The 25,846-nt window shown below is 49.7% G+C and overlaps 1 protein-coding gene across 35 annotated transcripts in view; it reads right to left on the reverse strand.

The window, feature by feature from the left end:
* Positions 1–25,846, reverse strand: part of TEAD1 (TEA domain transcription factor 1) — a 284,516-nt gene that overhangs the window by 18,836 nt on the left and 239,834 nt on the right. For all 35 annotated transcript variants that reach the window (XM_089328536.1, XM_070073221.2, XM_051851597.3 and 32 more), the window contains one exon: positions 19,771–19,944. In XM_089328536.1, the coding sequence (XP_089184662.1) occupies positions 19,771–19,944 (174 nt within the window). The remainder of the gene's footprint in view (positions 1–19,770; positions 19,945–25,846) is intronic.

The following is a 25,846-nucleotide window of genomic DNA, read 5'->3' on the forward strand; positions in this document are numbered from 1 at the left end:
CCGTTTCAAGGGAGATGAGGGCCAGGGAGACAGAGAACAGGCAGCGGCGGGCAGGGGCTCCCGAGGGTGAGGAAGCCCTGAGCAGGAGGAGCTTCCTGTCAGAGAGAGGAGAAGATGCTCAGAGGCTGCACAGCCAGAACGAGGGACTTGGAAAAGGCAAAGACCCAGGCAGTAATGGAGACAGTTTGGCAGAAGCAGGAGGTGGCAGGATTTGGAAATCTTATCACGAGACCAAAGGGACCTGGGAGTTGTGAGCAGAGAGGTGTGAGCCCTGACAGCGCACGGCCGGGTCTGCTTTCCCAAAAGGCAGCCCCAACCATAGCTTGCAGGAAACTCAGGAAGAGCAAGACCGAAGCCAGTGTTAGGAGGACGAGACTGTCGCCCCACGAGAGGACAGTGTGGAATACTGGGGTAGCCACTGAGGCCGAGCTCAGTGGGCTCTGACACTCAAATGGGACTTTATATTTTGTGTGATTTGGCACACTGGACCAGGTAATTTTAACACCCTGACTGGCACTACTCACAGAGAAGCCCTCGGTCATCCTGTTTTTAATAGGGTCCTGCATTCAAATTTCCTTCTTGAATTGATTATCAGGAAAATGTCCATCTCCTTAGACAAAATGTACTATTTTTTGCCTCCAAAGAAAGAAAACCATATACTCTATATTCCCCATTTTCACCTCATGTACCAAGAAATTCAAAGCTGAATTCAGTGCTCAACCAGTAATTAACTTGCCCCAGGTGCTTGTAAAAGTTTCTAACCAATATACAGCTTCTTTTACTGATTTCCAATCTGCAATATAGTAAGCTTTCTCACAATTTGTTTCTGGAATTATATGGGCCATAAATCACAAATAAATACAAATACCCAGGCATGCATTCTACATTCAAAGATTTAACTTCTGGCTCCACAAAGAGCAGCTCAGTGGGAAACGACGCACCCCTCTCCCTAGCTGAGATGGGCAGGACTGAAAGGGCCCCGGGTCGCCGGGAATTCCGGCCTCCAGCACACATGGCAGGCACACAGCAGCCTCAGCACTGGGGTCACCATCAAGCCTTCTGCAGGGCAGCTGTCTCCTAGCCGCACAACAGTGGGCTTTCCGGAGCTGCCCCTGCGGCTTTCGTCTTGGAGCACGTGGTTCTGCAGAGTGGGTGGGTGGTCTGCAGCAGGAGGCTGACCAGTGGGATTTATGCTCTTACAATTGGGATGTAGGTGGTGCCAAAAAGCTTCAGCCGTTTTTTAAAAGTACAAACATGCATGTGGCAAGAAAGGGGGGGGACCCAAACTGCAAACAGTGTGCGGTTTTCTTTCTGTCCCTGAGCTTGCCAATCTCCCCAGGGGAAACCAGTGCTGCCTGTTTCTCCAGTGTCCTTTTAGAGATGTAGCACAGAGAAATCCAGACATGTGAGTCCCCTCATTTTTTTTTTTTTTTTGCACAACTAGTACAAATCTCTAAATCTTGCTTTAAAAAATACATATATAATCATACATCTCAGAGCCCACACAGCACTGCCATGGGATCTGTATTAGAAGAGCCACTTGAGAAGACGAGCAGCCACAGTTTTCAGTGGCTACACAGTAAGTGTGCTGTGACTTAACGCATGCTCTACTGACAGTATGTTCTGTGCTCCCCGACAAGTTGATGCTAAGCAGCAATGGGCCACTAGAAACCTTTGTCCTTCAATTTAAAAAGGAATTCGTTGAGGCCGGTGCTGTGCCGCACGCAGAAGGTTAATGCCCTGGCCTGAAGTACCAGCATCCCGTATGGGCGCCGGTTCGAGATCCGGCTGCTCCACTTCCGATCCAGCTCTCTGCTATGGCCTGGGAAAGCAGTGGAAGATGGCCCAGGTCCTTGGGCCCCTGCACCCGCAGGGGGGACATGGGAGAATCTCCTGGCTTAGATCAGTGCAGCTCCAGCCGTTGTGGCCAGTTGGGGAGTGAAAAATTGGATGGAAGACCTCTCTCTCTCTCTCTCTCTCTCTCTCTCTGTCTCCTCTCTGTGTAACTCTTTCAAATAAATAAATAAATCTTTAAAAAAAAAAGCAATTCGTTGGGGGCCCACACTGTGGCATAGCCAGTAAAGCTGCTGCCTACAGTGCCAACATCCCATAAGGGTACCAGCTTGAGTCCTGGATGCTCCACTTCAGATCCAGCTCTCTGCTATGGTCTGGGAAAGCAGTAGAGGATGGCCCAAGTGCTTGGGGCCCTATACCTGCATGGGAGACCTGGAAGAAGCTCCTGGCTCCTGGATTTGGATTGGCCCAGCTCTGGCCATTGCAGCTATTTGGGAACTAAACCAGTGGATGGAAGACCTCTCTCTCTCTCTGTAACTCTGACTTTCATTAAGTAAATAAATTTTCTTTTAAAAAACTCACAGCTTTGAAAAAGCATATTCATGAACTATGAAACACAGCTCATGAGCTCATCATGGAATTTAATATTGTTATTTAAACAAACTAGTTGATTTTTATGCCATCATGCTATTTTGAAAGATGGGTAAACAGTCACCAGTGGTTTGGCATTTTTGGTGTAAGGAGGGGAGAGCAGGAAGAAACAGGGAAATAGACAAGGGAAGATCACTGGGAGAATACGTGGAGTCTGGTTGTTTTTAAAAAGGTCAACTTCAGGGGCTGGGGCTGCGGCTCACTTGGTTAATCCTCCACCTGCGACGCTGGCATCCCATATCATATGGGCACCAGGTTCTAATACCGGTTGCTCCTCTTCCAGTACAGCTCTCTGCTGTGGCCCAGGAGGGCAGTGGAGGATGGCCCAAGTGCTTGGGCTCCTGCACCCACTTGGGAGACCAGGAGGAAGCACCTGGCTCCTGGCTTTGGATCGGCACAGCGCCGCCCGTGGCGGCCATTTGGGGAGTGAACCAACGGAAGGAAGACCTTTCTCTCTGTCTCTTTCTCTCACTAACTCTGTCAAAATAAAAAAAAGGTCAACTTCAGTGTGTTCAAAATATACAAAATGATCTATTATTATAAAATAGCTACTTGAAATGTTAAAATTTAGGATGATACTCAATATGATTTGATGTTAGAAAAACTGCTGAAAATTTTGACAACTGTCACATTTCCACCTGAGTGGGCTTCGTGGTGAGGTGACACGGCTGTCCCAGGGTAACCACGGCCCTGTATGTTAGCGATCTCTGGCTTTATTTTTTAACTTTACAGAAGTGGACTCAGTGTTCACTCCTATGTGTATACTCCTGCTTGCTCTGCATTTCATGTGTGACATTTATTCCTGCTGCTGTGTGTAGTGCCTTCATCTCATGCCAGAGTACCGCACTGAATGAAAAATGCCCTGGCACATCCATTCTATCACTGATGAACTTTCTTGGATACACTTTAACAGTTTGGGTAAACTCTGATTTAATTCAGGGTAAATTTAATAGGTTAGGGTTTTTTTTAATTAATTAATTTTTAAATTTATTTGAAAGGCAAAGTTACAGAGAGGCAGAGGCAGAGGCAGAGGCAGAGAGAGAGAGAGAGAGAGAGGTCTTCCATCCACTGGTTCACTCCCCAAATGGCCGCAATGGCCAGAGCTGGGCTGATCCGAAGTCAGGAGGCAGGAGCCAGGAGCCTCTTCTGGGTCTACCATGCGGGTGCAGGGGCCCAAGGACTTGGTCCATCTTCCACTGCTTTCCCAGGCCATGGCAGAGAGCTGGATCAGAAGTGGAACAGCCAGAACTCGAACCAGCGCCCATATGGGATGTTGGCACTGAGGTGGCAGCTTAACCTAATATGTCACAGCACTGGCCCCTAGGTTAGGTATTTTTTTTTTTAAGATTTATTTATTTATTTGAATGTCAAGAGTTACACAGAGAGAGAAAGAGAAGCAGAGAGAGAGGGAGAGGTCTTCCATCCACTGGTTCATTCCCCAATTGACCACAATGGCCAGAGCTGTGCCAATCCGAAGCCAGGAGCTTCTCGGGGTCTCCCACATGGGTGCAGGGTCCCAAGGACTTGGGCCATCTTTCACTGCTTTCCCAGGCCACAGCAGAGAGCTGGATCAGAAGTGGAGCAGCCAGGACCCGAACTGGCGCCCACTGGCACTGAAGGCGGCGGCTTTACCTTCTACACCACAGTGCCAGTCCCTAGGTTAGGTTTTTAAAAGTCCTTCCCAACTAACTGTAAACAAGCAATCTGCTATTACACCTGCTTTGCAATCCTGCCTGAATATGGGAAAAGAACAACGGAGCTATCCAACCACCACACAGCTGCCCTTTAGGAATGTCCCAGGAGGCATTGATGTGGGAGATAATCTGTCAGCTTGATGGTATTACAGATCTTCCAGAAAGAAATTCACTCACCAAACTGCCTGCCATAGAGCAAAGGTAGTATCAAAGAAGAAAGTGTCCTTAAGTGACAAAGGAGGCGGCCTCTGTAAGGAAGCTGAGATTCTGGCTGAGTTCCTTACCGCCCCTGCACACTGTCCACTCCGCTGAAGACCCAGGATGCACTTCTTTTTTTTTGACAGGCAGAGTGGACAGTGAGAGAGAGAGACAGAGAGAAAGGTCTTCCTTTACCGTTGGTTCACCCTCCAACGGCCACCGTGGCTGGCGCGCTGCGGCCGGCGCATCGCGCTGATCCGAAGCCAGGAGCCAGGTGCTTCTCCTGGTCTCCCATGGGGTGCAGGGCCCAAGCACTTGGGCCATCCTCCACTGCACTCCCGGGCTACAGCAGGGAGCTGGCCTGGAAGAGGGGCAACCGGGACAGAATCCGGCGCCCCGACCGGGACTAGAACCCGGTGTGCCGGTTCCACAAGGTGGAGGATTAGCCTAGTGAGCCGCGGCGCCGGCCTAGGATGCACTTCTGAAGCCAAGATGATACAGGGAGAAAACTATGCTGCTATCAGGTTCAAACCACGTCGTCAGCCCACTCTGCTTTTATCTGACCAAAGAATATATTTTCTAAAAGCACATACATATAAAAATCAAAGAAATGGCTAAGACCTAGCAAATGTATCTTCCTAGTAAATTCCAAATTCAAACCCTAGCCTATCCTCTGGGCACAAGCTAAACACCAAAAAGGGCTGGTCAAAGGCCAGGTTCTGATGTGTTAAAACAAAGAAAAGACTGAAAATGCTGCCTAGGGAAGACGGGTGGCGAGTCCAGGGAGACAGGCCCCTCCACGAAGTTTCGTCTGCCCTGAGCATAGGCTGAGTTCAGTAGGCTGGCTCTTTGTCCTGCCTGCCCAGACGTCTGTCCTTTCCATGGCACACCACCCTGCCCTGCCAAATGCGAAGTATTTTCAGAAAATCCTGCTGGGTAGTCTAATGTTAGAGAGCTCTTTCTCCTGTTTATTGGTCTTCTATTGCTGCTGTAACTTTTTTACTTTTTTATTGGAGACACAAAGATACAGATACATAGCAGCTGCATCTGCTGCTTCACTGTCCAAATGTGTGGAGAGGCAGGGCTGGGCCAGGCTGAAGCCTCCAGGGTAACAGGTAGCAGGAATCTTACTTCTCGAGCCACCACAGCTGCCTCCCAGCGTCTGCACTACCAGGATGCTGGAATTGGGAGCAAAGCTGTGAATCCAACCTAGGTACTGGGGTATGGGATACAGGCATTGTAACCCACATCTTAACCTAGACTAGGCCATGTGCCCACTCATTTACAGCTTAAAATCACACAAATTTATTATCTTCCATTTCTATAGGCAGCAATCCAACCCTGTTCTCACCAGGCTAAGAGCAAGGTGTGGCCAGGGCTCCATTCCCTCATGTAGGCTCTGGGGAGGGATCTGGGCAGCACCCACACTCTCTGTTTTAAGCCCCTTCCTCCATTTCCATGGCCAGCAACACCACTGAGTGCTCTCTGGCCTTCCTCTTCCACGTGCAGGAACCTTGTGACTACACTGGGCTCTGTCACGTACATAACCCAACATACTCATTCTACCTGTGGATCGGTAACTTTAATGCCCCTTTGCTGTGCGGTGCACATTCACAGAGACCTTGCATGCATCTTTGGGAGCCCAGACACTGCCTACCGCAGCTGTTCAGCTGCAGTCAGCGCCCTCCTCCTCCCCCCACTCCCTATTCATTCCCCCTTCATCCCGCTCTTCTCCCTTCTCTCCCACAAGGCTCCCCAGCTTCTGTTCGCTTCCCGGATTCAAGCTCTACGTTTACTTATACTAAGCGCTGCCCTGGTTCCAGACCTGCCTCGGTCGTGTGTGGGCACCTGTGCACACTGCCTCTTACCTGTCATCACCTCATGTCAGACCTCTGACTGATAGCACGGGCAACAGCAGCAAGGGACTCGGAGCCACTTCCCTGGGTCTTGTGTTTCTCCTCTTTAACCACAGAGAAGACGACCTGTTTCCAAAGGCCACCGTGCTGACGAGAGGAGGCTACGTACATGAAATTTATCCGTCCGCCGTCATGTGCTACAAGATGGCAGCGGGTGACGCACCCACAGCCACCCTTGTCAGCTTGTTCTTGTGAAATGCCAACCAGGACAGGACAAAAGACAGAGCCTCCAGACTCACTACAGCCTCGGCCTGTCACCGATACACAGCAGAAAGCCTGTCACAGCTGATCTCAGCTCTGATCCACCTATACCAGGTGTGTGGCGCAGGTGCAATGTCATCAGTTCTTCTCAAACAGAAAAAGTGGGACTGCTGACCCATGAGGTTAGGGCAAACCTTACATGCTGGGGACAATGGTTCAAACAAGTACACATTCACCCTCTTTTCCCCAAGAGTTGACTAGAGATGTTACAGATTTCTGTCTGGAAATAAAACAGGCAATCATTAACAAATGTGTATCTGCCATTTAAAGGTATAGCTGTGGGCAGGTACTGAAAGACAAGGTAAGGTCACAGGCTGTGACAGAAAGCAAAGAAACAGAAAAATCCATTATAAAATACTTGCAAGCTCTTCCCTGAACCAGGCTTCTCCTACTTATACTCAGAACTCGGACCCCACAGCCGAACCTTGGAAGGGCAGCCGACATGCAGACGGGCTTCCACTCCTCCCTCTCATTCAGGAAGCCCGTGCTTCTGGACATGCCCCACTGTTGTGAATCTCATGCTTTGCCACTTTGGGGTAAATGCGAAAAATGCAGCAGTCCTTGAAGAATCACGGTTCCCATTTCATTAGAAAGAAAAATGAGGCCTTGCCCAGGTGTGCAGGCTCCAGACCCCGCTGAAGGGAGAAGTGGGCCAGGGGAGAGAGACAGCAATGGTCCCTGCAAAATCTACAACACCTCAGGCCCCTGGAAACCTGTCTGCAGGGGGCAGAAGGGCCAGAAGAGGAAGGCCACCCCAGCAGCAGCAGCAACAGCAGTGGCCACTGCCGCTGTCTGGCTGGTGACAGCTCCTCTGTCCCAAGTGCCACTGGGGAAAAAGCAGGAGTGGACAACCCCTAAGGTAGGGGCAGGGCAGGGGCATGGGTCAGGGGTCAGGAGCAGGCTGAGGCCACTCCCTTCCTAGCATCTCTCCCTCCCACTCAGAGAGCTGGTAGGGCTGGTGGGAATTACTTGGTTGCAAAAACAAGCACATCAAGAGGGCTGTCCCTGACAAGAGACAGTATAATGGGCCTGATGGATGTGAGGAGACGCTGGCGTTTTCAAACCACCACTTTGAACCTCTCCTCTCCGTCCTCTCTGAGCAATGATCAAAGGACCAAGATTTCAAATTGTGAAGCAATTTTTTCCAATGGCAGCATCTGGCTCCTTGGCAGGCGGCACCGGGAGCTGGGCCCTGCTGTGGGCGGCTGTCCAGGCCTGCCACATGGTAAGGCTCGCCCAGGCAGGGCATGCCTCACGGGCCTTGCAGCTGCTCCCGCAGGCGCCAAAGGACAATTGCTCTGCACTGGGCAGGGAGCCCTCAGGCAGAAGGGCCCCAAGAGGCAGAACCGACCTGGGGGGTCTGGAGAAGACTGGATGTTCCCAAGCCCTGTGTGTGCGTCTCATTTGCATGCATCTGCGTCCTGGCCCAGACCCCTGAAGCCAGCGCCGACTGGAGCTCAGAGTCCGGGGGTCGCGGATGCTGAGAGGACCTTGAGGAGCCTGTGACACTGCCCAGCAGAGCAGACTGAAGGAGCAGCACTTGGGAATGCCGGTCTTGAAGCGTCTTCACTTGGGGCCATTGTGCCTCCGCCACGGCACAACGGGACAGCAGCTGTACCTCTGCAGCCACAGCTGTTTTAAATAAGAATAATAGCAAAAACCCCAGCCGCCTGCTCTTCAAGTTACTTCCCACTAATTATGGCATATATTTACATCTACAAAATAGACAATTTTTAAAAACACCACCAAAGGCCCCCTTATTGTGCAGATTGGCACCCCTATTTGAATTTCATAAACATTGAGTACTTCAAAGAATCTTAAAAGCTTGCTCTAATTACAATAAGCACTGCTTGAAAGGCTGGCTGTTTGCATTGCAAATTCCTACAAATACCAGTATTCATTAGAAAGAAAAATTCAATTAATATCACCCACACAAATTCAGGTACTGCCACTGGCGACTTCACACAGTGGCTGGGATGAAAGAGTTAAGGTCACAGCCCGAGCCACAAAGCAGCTGCACAGGCCACTTCTTCCCAGCTGAGCTGCCCCAGAGGGGTTCCTGTTCATCAGGTGTGTGACACTGGCCAGAGACCACCCTGCCAAGGTGGTCTTGCAGTTTGGCGTCTTCTTGCGGTTTGGCATCTTCTGTGCACCAGAAGTCTTTCACTGAACAACTATCCCAAACCAACCACTTACATGCAGTTAGGTAACAATTATATGCAGATAAGCTACAGGCTACCCAGTTAAATTTGCATTTAAGGCTAATAACCAATACTTTTTCAGTACAGGAAGAGGTCTTCAAAAGTTCATAGAAAATGAGCACTACTGAAAAACTATGCATGCATTTCAAAATGTTTTGGATCTAAGTAAACTTAACCTCTAATTCCATTTTCTCAATGGACTATCTGAAGTACAGAGCAAGAGCCTTCTGAGTAAAAACAAACAGTGTATCTGTGCATGTGCAATGCTCATTGATCCATACAAAGTCCAGAGAGGAGTGAAGTCCAGAAGATCTGCAGTGCCAAGTCTTCTGATCTGGCTGATGGGTAAGTGCACCAGAGTGCGCTCTCACTTCTTCCTCTGTATTCTTTCCAACTGCTTGAACTATTTATACCAAATGTGTATTACTTTCTACATGTAAAGAATAAACTAAGAATGGGAATGGGATGAGTGGTAAGCAGGATGCACCTTAGATCTCCACCTGGCCCAGAGAAAGTGGATGTCCCGCACAGCCAAGAAAGATCCCTGTGTGTGACAGCCCACCTATGCCTTGCAAAGTTGGGTCTGGAAGTAAGCAGCCACCCTGACAGTACCACTGTAGTTCTGTCCTCCTCACAGGAGGCACTGAGCAAAGCAAACAGCGCTTCCACCCACAGAGCAAGGGCTGGAGGAGTGGGTGCCACACGGCTGCCTTCCCTGTACCAGCTCTCGAAGGACAGTGGCTCATGAGGCCCAGGCAGGAGCTTTGTTAGAAACCACTCAGTCTCAAAAAAAAAAAAAAAAAAGAAACCACTCAGTCAAAGACCCGGGACTGAACACATTTTAGCCACGGCAGTCCATGTATGAGTTCTCCCACTGTGGGGAGCAATCCGGACTAGACTAAGTTACTCGAATTAAGACTTATTCTATGCATCTGCTCTCCCACAACATGGCGTTGGGAGAGAAGTAAACAGCTTCCGCACAGCTGCCTCCAGTTCAACTAATAAACTGTAGGACTTGCTCCTGATTGGAGAGCAGCGTGCTCGGCGTGTGGGCAGCCGAGTTGGATTGGCGGAGGAGGACCATAAAGGAGGAGAGAGACGGCATGCACCAGGAACATCTATGGGGAACATCTAAGGGAACCCGTGCAGCCCCCGAGAGAACCGGCCGGCGGTGTGCCGCTCCCCTGCGGAAGTGGGGAATGCGGCCAGGGGGAACTGCCCTTCCACGGAGGTGGAAGGGATAGTAGCCAACCCGGGAAGAACCAGCAGCAAACCCGGGGAGGGCCGAGCAGACGAAAGAACAGCGCAGGGTCCTGTGTTGCTCCTCCACGAAGAGGGGGAGCGACATAATGGTGCCGTGACTCGGATATGAAGCCTAGGCAGGGCTCTGTGTCGTTCCTCCACGAAGAGGGGGAGCGACATAATGGTGCCGTGACTCGGATATGAAGCCTAGGCAGGGCTTAGTGTTGCTCCTCCACGAAGAGGGGGAGCGACATAATGGTGCCGTGACTCGGATAGGAAACCTAGGACGGATATGAAACTTAGGAGGGAAGAAACGGGAAGAACTGGGAAAATACCAGAGAGAGAGACTAGCAAAGAGCCTAGGTGCCGGAAGAAGCTATTGAAAGCCTAGGCATAGACTCGGATATGGACTGTGGGAAAGAAGTTAGGATTGAAAGCGAAAGTGAAAGCTTTCATAGACTCGGATGTGGACTATGGCGGGGAAGCTAGGAGATTGAAAGCGAAAGTGAAACCTGGAGGAGGCTTGGACTCGGATACGGACTGTGGGGAGAAGCCAGGAGAAATGAGAGGAATATTGTTGGAAGAAAACTTAAGGAAACATACCGGGTAGAGAAAAATGTTAGGGAGGATGAAGCCGCGAGTGCAGGCCAAGGCGGAGACATAAGCCACCTTGGAATTCTTCAAGTCACCCCGGGGAGCAAGAGGCGAAGATCTGGAACCAGAGGCAGAGACGTGGGCCGCCAGGATTCGCCAGGTTAGTCCGGGGAACTTGGACTGAATGCCGGTGGTGGCGGAAACATTCGCGGAAGCCGCCGCGTGCAGAGAGAGCACGGGGCGTGAATAAATAGGGAACGCCGGGGCTGGCGCGAGGCCGTGGTGCGGGCGCGAAGTGCGTGGAGACCGCGGAGCGTGCGCGCAGAGCCGGGAACCCGCCGGCGGGGCGAGGCGCCGGGAAGCCGCGCAGAGCCGTGAAGCTGCCGCGGGGCGAGGCGCCGGGAAGCCGCGCAAAGCCGGGAAGCCGCGCAGATCGGAGAAGCGCGGGCTGAAGCGGCTCAGAGCCGGGAAGCCGCCGAGAAGCAGTCTCGGGGCGGGCGCCGGAAAGCCGCAGGGATAAGAGAAACAGAAGTTTGGAAGTGGAGTGAGAGAAATGGGAATGTTGGAAGATAGAAGTAAAATGGGAGAAATAGGAATGCCCGGAGATAGAGAAATAGAGAAATAGAAAGGCCTCCCCTCAACATGGCAATGAGAAAGCTTGGATTCGGTCTGCCTGATTAAGGCGGTAAGCGCCAGCAAGCAGCTCGACCAAAGCATGAGCTGCAGGTCACCGAAGATAGGCACAAACCAACACTAATAAGTCTCCCCCACAATACGGCAATGAGAAGGCTTGGATTCGGTTTGCCTGATAGGTTTTGTAAGCCCCTGCGGGCAGAGCAGAGCATGCGCTGCAGGGCACCGAATACAGGCACGCATCAGCGCCTAAAAACCTCCTCACAACATGGCGAAGAGAGGACCCGGATTCGGTTTTCCTGATTGATAGGACTTGTAAGAGCCTGTGGCAACTCTAGCAAGTAGAGCAGAGTGTGTGCCGCGGGACACCGAAGACAGGCGCGTATCAACGCCAAAAATAAAAAGAAAGGGGGATCTGTGGGGAGCAATCCGGACTAGACTAAGTTACTCGAATTAAGACTTATTCTATGCATCTGCTCTCCCACAACATGGCGTTGGGAGAGAAGTAAACAGCTTCCGCACAGCTGCCTCCAGTTCAACTAATAAACTGTAGGACTTGCTCCTGATTGGAGAGCAGCGTACTCGGCGTGTGGGCAGCTGAGTTGGATTGGCGGAGGAGGACCATAAAGGAGGAGAGAGACGGCATGCACCAGGAACATCTATGGGGAACATCTAAGGGAACCCGTGCAGCCCCCGAGAGAACCGGCCGGCGGTGTGCCGCTCCCCTGCGGAAGTGGGGAATGCGGCCAGGGGGAACTGCCCTTCCACGGAGGTGGAAGGGATAGTAGCCAACCCGGGAAGAACCAGCAGCAAACCCGGGGAGGGCCGAGCAGACGAAAGAACAGCGCAGGGTCCTGTGTTGCTCCTCCACGAAGAGGGGGAGCGACATCCCACGAGGTCCAGACAACTCCCAACTTAAGAGGTACTGCCTGGATGCCCTGAAGGCTTAGAGTTGAAGGGTGGATGGCAGGGGTTAAGGAATCAGGAGAAAATGAGGTTTGGGGCCCATCTTCCAGACTGTCACGTCCTGTGGAATCTGAGTTCATTCCAACCATGGTTTATGCTTACCAGGGACTCAAGTGTGGTCTTTGAGAGCCAGCGCACCTATGACCAATGTGTCTGCCCTCATCTCACACCATGCTCTGAGTTCTGTAAGCCCTGGTGGCCATGGGGACCCCAGCCATCTCCCAGTTCTCTGCTCAGGTATCTTTATCCCCTGAAAACTCCTCCCCACTCCCCTTCTGCTGACCAAATTCTTTCAAGATACAGCTTAAATGGCGAGTGTTGTGGCAAATGGCTTGAGGTGCACACATCCCGTACAGGAGTGCCTGGGAAGTGGCAGACAGTGGCTCACGTACTTGGGCCCCTGCCACCCTTGTGAGACCCAGACGGAGTTTTTGGCTCCTGGATTCAGCCTGGTTCAGCCATGGTTGTTGCAGGTATTTGGTGGGTGGGAGATCTCCATCTCTGTTGTTCTGTCTTTCAAATAAGTAAAAATGAATAAATAAACATGAAAAAAAGATTCTGTTCAAATGCTGTGAATAGGTTTTGCAGAATATCCTCAAGCAAAAAGGGTTCTAAGCTGCCCCCTGCCCCCAGGCAGCATTTGCACACACCTCCACCACAAGTCCTACTGCCCCGCGCTGCCATCCACCTGCTGTGTGTCTGCCAGCCAGGGCCCTGACTCCTGTCTGTCTCCCATTTCTCCAGGAGCAGAGTTGAGGTCCGGGAGTGTCGGGCGAGAGATTCGAGGGATGAGATGGCTACACGAAGCAGGTGTGTGTTCTGAGGTCTCATTTCCCTCCTCCTGCAAGTTCTTTGGGAATGACCCTTCAATAAGCTGTCAGGTGTTAACTGGAGCTAGCTGTGTGAATGAGTATAGCAGTTTCCCTCCCACTGTTTACTGACTCAAAGCAAAGAACTTTCCAGCCAACAAACTAAAAACTACAAACTCGAGATGCCATTCCATACGTTGCACTGCTGGATATATCAAGGCTACCGATGGAATCCTGCTGCCTTTGGGAAGGCTACACAGAGCTGGGGAAACAGGAAGAGAGCAATCCTAGGCAGCAGCCAGGAGGGGAGTAACCAGCTCCAGATATTTTTCTTATGAAATTCCATGCAAAATGGAAGGCTGTGCAACTGTACTGACCTCCTTATTCCTGTGCACGAAACAGCAGGGCCTGCCTATAAGGCAATGATTTTTCATGAGATGAAGGTAACCATATAAAACCACAGTTTACTTGAGTAAACTGAAACGTGTATTGGCCCCCCAGGCACACTGAACATGGTGTGATTTCTTGCTAATCGTTCTTCTACTTCTATCAGGCCATCACTTGCACTGTAAACTTCAGAACTTAACACATTTGAGAAGAGACAGAAGTGGGAGAAATGGAAAACTTTTCCAGCTGAAAGGTCCTTTCTTACTGATAGCAGTAGAAAACAAGGGGAACAAATGATTCCATATTGCTAACACCGTCTCCCATAAATAGACAGGCAGCAGGTTCCAGATGACAGACTCAAATCTACAATTCCAATCCACATCATGTCCTACCCAACTGCGAAGAGGCTGAGTGAAACCCCAAAAGGGGTAAGGACGGGGGGCCACTCTGCCGCTTCACATGTACACTCGGTTTCTCCTTAAATACAGCTCAGCTCTTTTACTTACAGTGCCTGTCATTCTGTGAAACAAACATGATTTCACTTTTAACACAGTGAAAGCATCTTCTAAAGATGGCCCTCTTTCCAGATCACTTGCTCCCCTTTCTGTTTTAGAAGATCATTTCACAACTGTTACTAGCAAAGTAACCTTGCTTTCTCTTCCTTCAAAAAAAAGCAGGTTAAGAAAGTAAGTTATGATACCAGAACGACATGAACACATTGTAACAAAGAGATACCTGCTCCACCAAGTTTACAGCAGCACTGTTCACACTAGCAAAGGAATCAACCAAGGTGTCTACCACCAGATGAATGGATAGAGAAAATACAGCTTATGTATAATTACAACTGAATACTCCTCAGCTGTAAAACAACCTTCCTTTTTCCCCTTATGAAACAGTGAGCAGGGGCTGTGCAAACCCTAAGAGAGAATGGCCACAGGCACCTGCATGGACATACAGTGTCATTTTTCTTGGGTAGCTGCCTAGGAATGGAATTGCTTGTCAGAATGAATGGACTGAGCTGTGCAGGTGCCAGTGACGGCGCAGTGAATTTAAGATAAAGGAGGCAGTGGTCTTGGGTGAGGCCAGAGAAGTCCCAGAGCTGGAAGGTGCGTGGGCTTCAGTGGCTTGCAGCAGAGTTAATTTCCACCCAGTGACCTTTCCTTCAGCCAATACAGTTGGGATGTAAGCAGTTAACAAGCGCAGATGGCACCAGTGCCTTACAGCCTCAGAGTTCCATGTGTCTAACAGTGCTTGGGAGGGTCAGATGGGAAAGCCCGGTCTAAAGAAACTGTGCTTTCAATGGGCTGCTCTTCAGCATTGCGACCAGTACCTCTTCAGAGGAATCTTGGAATGATGAAGGCGTAGTCTCAGACTTTGATGAAAGCTACATGAAAATGAGATCGGGTGGATGAGTGTCTCATTACATTTAATAAAGAGTTCAACAGGGGCTGGCGCCGTGGCTCACTTGGTTAAGCCTCCGCCTGCAGCGCCAGCATCCCATATGTGCACCAGTTCTAGTCCTGGTTGCTCCTCTTCCAGTCCAGCTCTCTGCTGTGGCCCGGGAGGGCAGTGGAGGATGGCCCAGGTGCTTGGGCCCCTGCACCCTCATGGGAGACCAGGAGGAAGCTCCTGACTTCAGATCTGCACAGCGCCAGCTGTAGTGGCCATTTGGGGGGTGAACCAACAGAAGGAAGACCTTTCTCTGTCTCTCTCTCAGTCTATAACTCTACCTGTCAAATAAATTTAAAAAAAAAGTAGTTGTCTCTCAGATCTCTTTCAGTGTCTATCTCTGCCTTTCAAATAAAAAAAAAAAAAGAAATACACATTTAAGAGTTCAAAACAAGAAGTGAAAAGACATAGTTCAGGAGGAGTATAGGCAAGTCCTATAAACTAATCAAATGAAAAGATGTCTATTTCACTTATATACTGTAAATTTTAAAATAGTCACAGCTCATTAAAATTAGAGTAGTATATCATTCTTACAATTTGACAAAGATTAAAAACCAAGTTTGGTCAAATACTATGTTGGCAGGAAAACAGATATACACAGGCATTTCTCTCTTGTTTTTTGATCTTTTAAAATTTTAATTCCCACAGATAATGGAAACATGCAGTATTTGTCTTTCTGTGTCCAACTTATTTCACTCAACATGATGTCGTCCAGTTGCAACCATTTTGATGCACATGATAGAATGCATCCCTCGATAAGGTTCTTTTTAAAAACAGCTCACCAAACACATAGTCTTTTTCAAGGGCTTTTGGGTATAAGAGACTGTAAAAGGATGATGTGGGGGAAGCACCTGCACTGGCATCCTGGGCCCTGCCGCTCATCTCCACACTGGGGCCTGGACCACCGGTCAGAGCCATTCACCTGGAAACCAGTGGGGCGACTGCTACTTGGCTTGTGGCCAACCCCACAAACTGACAAAGCCGAGGGGCCTGCAGGTGGGGTACAATTGCAGGTACTATGGGTAGCGCTCAGTACTTCTTCCACAGCAACCTCCAAGGCCAGGCTGGAAGTGGCAGACATCCTAATCCAGTAAATTATGAGACAGCCTGACTGTGAAAACTGAAGTGTGGAGAAAAGGGAAGAAGCACTAGGTATAGGGTCACTGTTGTAATTTACCAAGTCACACAAAAACAAGTGCTGAGCAGACCGCCAATAGAAAAGGTACTTCAACAGGAGTATTAAATCTACCTAGAGAGCCGGCAGGGGCATCCCACATCAGAGGGCTGGTTCGAGTCCTGGATGCTCTGTTTCTAATCCAGCTCCCTGTTCTGGGGAATGAGGGCCCAAGTACTTGGGTCCCTGCTATCCATGTGAGAAACTCAAATGGAGTTCTGGGCAACTGACTTCGGCCTGACACAACCTTGGTTATTGAGGCCATTTGATGTGAACCTGCAGTTGGAAGATCTTTCTCTCTGTCTCTCCCCTTCTCTCTGTCACTCTGCCTTTCAAATAAATAAAATAAATCTTAAAAAATACCCTCTGGAGGCACCTCCTGATAGGACTTGGGCCATCTTCCACTGCTTTTGCAGGTATGTTAGGAAGCTGGGTTGGAAGTGGAACAGCTGGGACTGGAACCGGCATCCATATGGGATGTTGGCATCGCAGGCAGCAGCTTAACCTGATAAGCCACAATGCCGGCTCCTACAGTCATTAAATGAAACCAACGAGATTTCAAATTGCAAACCTAATTTAAATTGCCTTCCCTCTTTTAACATAGTTATAACTGAATTTCTTTATAAAGGTTAAGTACTCCCAATAATTATACTGGACTAATGTTTTCTACATAATCATATAAAGTGCCCAATTTTAATTCTGCAAATCTTAATTTGATAAACAAGTATCTGATCTCAGTAATTGTTTCTAGCTTTGTGAATCTCACGCTAGCCACCACATTCTAAACATTTACAATCTAGACCTCATTATTCAGGGATTTATGCCTACGGGTCCCACCACTGAAAGCATTTATTAAAATCATCTGCTGAGTAAAACAGGGGTGATTTTGGAGACAAAAACCAAAAAAACTTTCTAAGTACTTTCTATATCATTTTATATTCAAACAAATGCTAATTATAAGAAATCTTATTATCATTAAAGCCACTACTATTTAATTGAAAAGTACTGAAAATTATTTCTTTTCATCATATCCAATAATTTTTAATTAATTTTTAATTAAGTTAGACAAACGACCGCTTTTTATCTCCTTTATGACAGCAATTCTCAAATGCTTTGATTTCAGAACCCCTATAAATGCTTTAAAAGGTCTGAGGATCTCAAGAGCTTTTATTCACTAAAGGTTATATCTACCTTAATTTCATGTATTGGAAATTTAAGCCGAAACCATTTAAAAATATTTGGTATTTCACTTTTAAAATAAGCAGCTCATGTTAATATACATCTCTGGTAAAAATTCAACATTACTATATCTATTTTTTTAAAAAACGTGAGATGCGCAGTGCTGCTTGCATTCTGCCATGAGCCCTTCAGCAGGCTGTGGTCACTTTCTCTGGGCACTGGACAACTGGGACTCGTTTCTCCAAGGTAACTGCAGCGTAGATTCGGAGGCCACACAGTACATTTTTCACACTCTGATGCAGGAAGACCCACAGGTCTGTGAAGCACAGAGCAAACCCTCTCTGCTAGTATCACCGTGGAACACATCAGAAAAGATTTTAAGCACTGGCAAGTGCTAAGTTCACTGAGATGGATGCAGATTTCCCAAAATCTGCCTGTCATTTGTAAGGTCGGGTTTTATCGCCAGCACCAAGTACCACCAGGTGTTTCCCTCAATGTGACAGGCTCACTGGGAACATTTTCAGTGTGCTCTAGGTTCAAGAAGTGACAGAATTCCTAAAGGATGCTGTTGGATTGACAGGTTCTTTCCATATTTTTAACTGCCTGTGTATCAGCAGCAGAGCCTTGACTCCTTAGGTGTCAGCAGTTCTACCACCTAGCCTTTGTGCCATCACTGTAAGTGTCAACAGAGCACAACGGGAAACCCTATAAAGATTCTAATGAAAATAGCTTTGACTTTGTCAGCACATTACAAGAATCCTGATGGAGCTGGTGCTGTGGCATAGGGGGTAAAGCCACCGACTGCAGTGCTGGCATCCCATATGGGTTCCCATTTGAGTCCTGGCTGCTCCACTTCCAATCCAGCTCTCTGCTATGGCCTGGGACAGCAGTAGAAGACGGCCCAAGTCCTTGGACCCCTGCACCCATGTGGGAGACCCGGATGAAGCTCCTTGCTCCCGAATTTAGATCAGCCCAGCTCCAGCTGTTGCAGCCATTTGGGAGTGAACCAGCAGATGGAAGACCCTCTCTCTCTGCCTCCATCTCTGTAACTATGCCTTTCAAATAAATAAATGAATCTTTATTTAAAGGATTCTGAGGAATCCCCAGGCACATTTTGAAAACTGTGGTGTTTTCATAGAGTAAGCAAACCCCCAACCACCATTCAAACCACCAACTCAGAACAGGAAAGCGACTGTGGGCTGCTTTCTAAGGCTAGGCGCAGATGCAGTACTGACCCCACAAACATTGACTCAAGTAGAAGGTTACTTCCACTATCCAAATTTCAATAAGAAGGCAGAGAAAATAAAATCGAGCTACCATGGCAGGGTAAAAGAAATTAAACTAAATTTACTGTGCAAATCCCCCCCTAGAGAATTTAAAGCATGAATTTTTCTTTAACTCATCCATTTGTACCCACAGTTGCTGGCCTTTTTTTATGGAGGGCACTCTCTTGGTGTTAGAGATCCAGTGGGGCTTAGGTTGCCGACCCTGTGACCAGGTCCTCAGGGCACTGAGCAGCCAGGAAATGGAGCGGAGGCATTCAAATCAGAATGGATCTGATCTCCAGTCCCAGGTCCCCAACCCACAGGCAGCCTCGCCTGGGCTTTCTGATCTGAGTTTGTTCTCCTAGTTGGATGCGAGGCACTTGCCACTGAAAACTGCAAGGACCGGCAGAATCGGATGAAAGACATTCAGGGCAGCTCCCGGCACACAGCAGGCACTCAATAAATGGAAGCTACCAAATGAATAAGATCCCCTGGGGACAGAGTCCAGAGGGGAGCGGGACACACATCCAAATAATTATGGCACAGCATGGACGCTGATTAACTGCAAAATGCAATGGGAGTAAAAGAAAAATCAATGTTCTGCTTAACTGAGGAAGGCGCCACAGCACGGGAGCCACTGTGTCACAGGAAGAGGAGGAGCCAGACCTGCAGAGGGGCCTAAGCGGAAAACCGTGCGTGGAGCCATAGCTAAGGCAGGGCAACGGATGGCCAGGTGGGGCAGTGGGGGCCTGGCAGAACCCAGGAGGCTCACGCCCTGCAACCAGGTCACGTCAGGGGCTTGCACATTCAAAACAATTCTCTTTTTTGCTTCTTAAAAATTGAGGAATTGTAAATCCTCAGGGCTAGCGGGCTGTCTGGTCCCTGCTGGCACCCTAACTCCCTCCCTGACACACAGGTTCTACTGCAGCCTGTTTGGAGCCATCGGCAGCGCCTGGCCGAGCTGCACCTGTGGGAAAGAACAGGGAAGCTCCTCTGAGAGCCCTGCCCTGGAGGATTTGCCGGAGCCCTCGTCCAAGCACGCAATGGGGTATGCAGCGGATGAGGCTTACAAAACTGTACGGCATCCAACTTCATCTGCACCCCTGCTCCAGGCCCGGTGGAACAGAGCGAGAAGAGGGGAGAGTGCCCCATGTTCTCCATGTGAGTCTATGTGAGCCAGCCCCGAAGCCCAGAGAGACCGCCAGCCCCCTCGCCCTCTGGCAGGGATGCTCCATCCGCCTGAACACAGCGCGTGGAAGCACGGGGCTGGCAGCCAGCAGGCTCCCACACAGCGCTCACGAATGAGCTGCTGCCGTTCAGAGAAAAATGACGGAAATCACAGCCATGTCTTACTCACCCAGAATTTTACGAGGAAGAAGGCATTTTGAGGGCCCTTTCCAAAGAGTTCCTTTAAGCCACCTTTCTTTTCAGGAAATTTGTCATATATCTGACGAATGTCCACTGATTCGAGCAACGGGTCACTGTAAGAATGGTTGGCATGCCCAATGTGCACGAAGAGGTGTTTGTTGTACTGTAAGAAACCAACAGAAACATTCCCATTACAAACCCTTGATCAACCTGAGGCTCTTCCGTCTTCACGGGGACCAACAGAAGTAGTCTTGAAATCCTCGAATTCCACCTTGAGCAGCCTTTGAAAAGACAAATATGTTTAAGAAAAAAAAAAAAAAAGGCCACTATAGCTTGGGGTTAAAACAGTCATTGTCTTTTAGGGACAAGGGTAAATATTTTCCCATACACCTTTTAAAGAGGGATTTTTTGCAGACAGAAAAAAAACAACAGCTTATATCTCCTAAATGTGAAACCAAGTGATAATTCTGTTATCTAGTTTCACCTGAATCAACTAAAAATGAAGCCACACTCTTCGGAGCCAATTATTGATAGCAAACGCCCAATAAGAAATGTGTGCAGTTAGCAAACATTATCACCCAGAATGCACTTCTTGCTCCAGCTCCCCTAGCAACAGCACGGATGCTGTGGCCTGGGCGAAGTGGTAGCCGTTCCTCCTTCCGACAGCGCCTTTGTCAGCAGGCCCCTCGGTAACCAGGCTGAACCTGTGGCCGGGGCCGGTCAATGCCAGGCTGACCGTGCATAGTCAGCACAGATCAGAGAGAGGATCTACAACAAGGCCAGTAGTGGCTGATGAGAAAGAACACGCACTCATTCATGAAAAAGGCAACTAACAGAAAGCCTGAACCCTGTTAGGCCGTTGTGTAACTCACAATAACAGCCTGCCTTCCCTTGCTTTGCTGTGAGCCGTGATAATTGAATCCGAAAGGAACGTGTCTGGAGGTTCCAACCCTGGCTTTATCAGAAGTGCCAGAGAGCACTTACAACCACCAGAGCCTGGGCCCCAACTGGACGGAACGGGAATCTCTGGTGTCAGTCACGTTTGCAGCTCCTTGGGAGAAAGCCAACGTGCAGGCAAGTCTGAGAGGCAGCGGTCTGGATCCTAGACTCCACCCGCTCCAAGCCTGCTTCTCCTGCCCACGGAACGCGACAGAGACAAGGGTAGCTGGGGTGCAAGAGGAACCACGTCCCCCTGGAGCACCCGGCAGCCCCTACTCACTTTCCAAGTTTAAGTCAGCCATTTGCCACCTACTGTGCTCTTGTGAATGCTAACCCGAGGGGCAGTGCCCACTACCATAAGGCGTGCTCACGGCTGACCTCTGAAGTGCTGACTGGTTTAGAATATGGGGTCTGGCCTCAGCCTGCTTGAGCACAGAACTTTGCGCCCCCTGCACATGGGCTATGACCGTGGGCCTGGGCCTCCCTGAGTGCTAAACTGGGAGTGATGTAGCTCTCTCAGGGGACTGCTGCATGTTTTAAATTCAAATAAATTCCAAACCGCATATCAAGAGTTATCAGAGATCCACCAAAGAGTAAGCACTCAGCACATGCTAGCCTTTTTTTTTTTTTTTTTTTTTTTGAAAGTCACAGTTACAGAGAGAGAAAGGGAGAGATTTTTCATCCACTGGTTTACTCCCCATATAGCTACAAAGGCCAGGGCTGGGCCAGGTTGAAGCCAGGAGCCAGGAGCTTCATCTGGGTCTCCCATGTGGGTGGCAGGGGCCCAAACACTTGGGCCACCCTCCACTTCTTTTCCCAGGCACATGAGCAGGGAGCCAGATTGGAAGTAGAGCAGCTATGACACAAATTGGTGTCCATATGGGAGGCTGGCACTGCAGGCAGTGGTTTTATCTGCTACCCCACAATGCCAATCCCTGTTTTTGTTTTTTAAATAAAATCTTCCTTCTAAGAGTCATGGTAAATATTAACATGCTAAAAGCACTGCCACAAAGTATGTTTTTACTTGGTATAACCCATAATTTCCCAAACTCAGATGGTCACAAAATGTTGTAAATATGAGGGGCCTTCAAAGAATTCACAGAAAATGCATATTTTGAAAAAATGACACATGGATTTCAAAAAGAATTTTGCAACAAAAATTTATCTTTTCACGTCATTTTTCCAGGCATTTTTGAAGTCCCTTCGTCCGTCCCATGATCCACACCCCATGCTATGGGTCACTGGCCAGGACACCGCAAGGCAGGAGGTCAGACCCCCACCTGATGCCAGTGCTGCAGAGCCAGAGGGGGTTGGCATCTTCTGGAAGCGGGCCAAGCCCTCCACATCAGAGTGACATCTCTACTGAGGTTTCAAAAACCCTAACAGGGATGAAGGGAAGTGACAAACCCGAGCCTCTCAAGGACCTGCTTGGTCCCAGCTCTGGGACTACTTGCCTGGTGGACTTCGGATCCCATTGAGCACCTGTGAACCACTGTAGGGAACACAGTGTGTACTGGAAGGAGTGCAAGTTTAAAAAAAGAAAAAAGCCATTGTGTTGTGGAGGTAAGGCATGGCGGCGGGGGTCGGGGGGGGACGGGGAGTGGGGAGGGACGATATCTTTGGCTGCATCTTCTTTTCAACAATATACAAACAAAAGCCCCCAGAAATGCATGTGATGTGCAACTACTAAGGAGCTTCCGGTCTCATGAATGGATGGAGAGAAACCAGACGGCGGGGCTGGGGGGCGCAGACGCTGGTGTAAAAGCCATCAGAGGTGAGAGGGAGGGTGTGGAGAACACCCCTCAGGGGCTGAGGGTGAGAGGAGTCACTCCTTCATCACCCAGAAGCCAGGGCGTCTGTCTGTCCTTCCACGCCACCTTGCTCAGTAACCTCTGCCTGCACCCAGCTCTGGGAGGTGTGGTTGTCACCAGTCCTGCCTCCCGGAGGCAGTGAGCTGGGGGAAGGAATGGAGGAGCCCAGCAGCCCCGCAGCCCCGGGGGAACTGACCCGCACTCCCAGCCGAGGGCACTCCCCTTCCTGCCTCACCAGCTGTGCCGGGCAAGGCAGGGGCGGGGGGGGGGTGTCAGGAAGCCGTGACACTGAAACGCCCCAGCCTGCACTGCTGGAACTCAGCGACTGCGGCTCTAACCTCTACCTGTCAACGGGTGGGGAAGGTAACAGTAAACAGTGCCACACTTCCCCACGGCTGTGGGGGACACCGGCAGAGTGAAGGCGTCGATGGCAAGGCACGAGACTCTGGAGCCAGACACGAACCTGAAGCCTCAGTGTTCTCCTATGTTCAACGGGGATGAAACTCCTGTATTACAGAACTGTTCCGGAGACTAAAGGAAATAGCACGCAGAGAAGGAGCTTGGCAGAGGGCCTGGCAGATAAGAAGTGTTCGATAAATGGTAGCTGCTAAGATCACTACTGTTGGGGTTATTCTCACGTGAGATTAACTAGATCCTAGGGTAGAAGCAAAAGAAACTTCCTGCTTTAGCTGTCCCTCCTGCCTCGCAAAGAAAAAATAAACACAGATAAGCTGAGGGCTGGGAGCAAGTTGTGGAGCTGTGTGATTGTCCAAATCCCCACGGCAGGGATGTGGCAGGCCGCTCACCTGCGCCCTGAGCATGGCCAGCAAGGTGCTTTCCAAACGCACGGTCTCAGGTAATCCTTGCCTCGTGACCACTCTGTGGGGTGGACTTCATTAAATCACTTTGCAGAGAAGGAAACACAAGCTGAGGGACAACCGACCTGCCCAAGTGCGTGCATCTGGGAGTGGGCCCGGAGTTCAGAATAAAACTTGGATCTGTCAGTGCCAAAGCACTTGGGTTTGCTGCAAAACCCACACTGTCTCCCCGAGGTAATACTGCAAGATCACCTTTTCCTGAAGGTCGATTGTTGGGGGATGGGGCTAAACGGCATTTCTGAAATTCTATGCAACAAAATCACAAAGACTGGCAAACGTGCCTGCCAGAGTCCTCAAATGTTTCTATTTTGAGGAAGGTACCTCTGGGCCCAAGCGGCTGCAGTGAACAGAAAAGGGGCAGAGTGTCTTCGCCAGAGGAAATTGGGCACCGCCCCTCCAGGGCTGGTGACCTGAAAGCAAACCCTGACCGCCAGCATCTGAGTGGCCTCTGGTCTGCCAAGAGGTGACTTGGTTTCTAAGAATACAAAGGACCAAAGAAGGTGTCCTGGAGACCACAGCTCTGAAACAAACAGAACTCCCTCTCCCCTTAACAACCTGGGCAGGCCAGGAGTCCCTATGTGCCCAAACCAGAAGGCCAAAAAGAAGAAATCTGTTATGTCTGGGGTCAAGTTTAATGAAATTAAAACTCCAAAAGCCATTTGGTGAGGCTCTGAGCGTGTCCCATCCTGCCAGGTCTCCTTATAAGGTAAGAAGGCTAGGGTGACTTGTCTCCTGCCTTCCCAAATAAACCCCACTTTCTCTCCAGCAGTGGTGCCTTCTCCAGAATTAAGGGAGCACACACAAGCAAAACAAACAAGGGCAAGTCTACCTAAGGGCAGAAAACAGCTGCTGGGGCCCGAGTATGGTGGACACAGTGAGAGTGTCCATGCGTCACAAGCCAGCGCCAACACGAGGTCTCCAGATCCAAAGCAGAGGTTAACCATGCCTCGCTCAAGTACCCACAGTCCCCGGGCACTCAGCAGAGGCACAGCTGGCCATCCACAGACAGGTGCTCACTCTGCATATTTAGGAGAGCAAATCAGCACACCTATTACTGAGGAACTGTCAGGCACTACAGGAGGTCCAAGAAATCCATGAGCCAGCAAAACAAAGTGCTCATCTTCAGAGAATCTACAGCGCGACTGTATGCAGCCAGCTTATTGCCTTAATAGCTACAACTACAGGGCTCATAGAAACACATGTGCCACAGACTCCTACATAGAATATGGGTTATTAAGGATGGTCAGCATGCCCTCTCCTGCCCTTCACATGACTTGACTCAGCATTTATCTGTTCTTTTCCTAAAATTATTTCATTTTCCAATATTAAACACACAGTGCTATTCGGTAACAAAAATATCTGTGGATTCACTGGGAAGGTAAAAAACAGAAAGTTTTGCAATTAAGAAAACGGTCCCGGGGCCAGCATTTGGGTGCAGTGGGGTGAAGCCACTGCCAACACTGGCATCCCATGTGAACTCTGGTTCTAGTCCTGGCTGCTCCACTTTTGAGCTCGCCCCCTCTAATGCTCCTGGAAGACAGCACATGATGGCCGCAGTGTTTGGGTCTCTGCTACCTGCATGGCAGACCCAGATGGAAATCCAGATTCCTGGCTTTGACCTGGCCCAGCCCTGGCCATTGCAGCCATTTGGGGAGTGAACCAGCGGATAGAAGACCTCTTTCTCTGTCCCTCTTTCTCTGTAACTCTGCCTTTCAAATAAAAATAAAAATCTTTTTAAAAAAAGAGGCTTAATATCACATTTGTTATGTGCAAAATTTCCATAGGTTTGTAATATAAATACCAGATATTAATTAAGACAAAAATGAAGATACAATCCCACTAAGGGAGCTGGAAGAGTGAAGGGGGAGGGTGTGTGCTAAATTTAGAGAGCTAAATCCTAGTTGTCCACAGGAAGAAGCCAATAGGTGATGTCTAAAATTGGCACTGGGAGATACACAGGCAAAGCATGCTATTTAGGGACACAAAGAAGTGCCTGAAGGGGCTGCAGGCAGCTGGCCCTAAGGCGTGGGGCCGGGCCAAGCTGAGGGCAGCAGACTGTGGCTTTCCCTCTCTATCACCAGGCTCCACGTGGTCTGCACACGTGGCACAGGGATGGCTCCATTAAGTAAAACCACAGCCCCTCAAAAACTATCCTCAAATTCCACGGAGAAAGAACTCGAAAAGGAAACCAAACGGCCTTCAGGATATTTCTCCTCACGGGTCACAAGTTCCCTGGATCCTACAGGGCTGGGGGTCAGGCTGCACGGCTTTCCTACAATTCAAATGGGACAGCTGGACAGCAGCAGAGCCCTCCGCTCATGGGGTGAAGCCTCCGCCCCCCACCCCCAAGCTCCCTGGATACAGAAGGCCCTGCAGCCTGGCAGCACCGGATGCAATCATGGCACACGGGCTTCGGCTGTGCCGTGGGGAATCGCTC

Source organism: Oryctolagus cuniculus, chromosome 1, assembly GCF_051225735.1.
Source record: "Oryctolagus cuniculus isolate XC-2025 breed Fujian yellow rabbit chromosome 1, ASM5122573v1, whole genome shotgun sequence".
NCBI classification, from domain to species: domain Eukaryota; kingdom Metazoa; phylum Chordata; class Mammalia; order Lagomorpha; family Leporidae; genus Oryctolagus; species Oryctolagus cuniculus.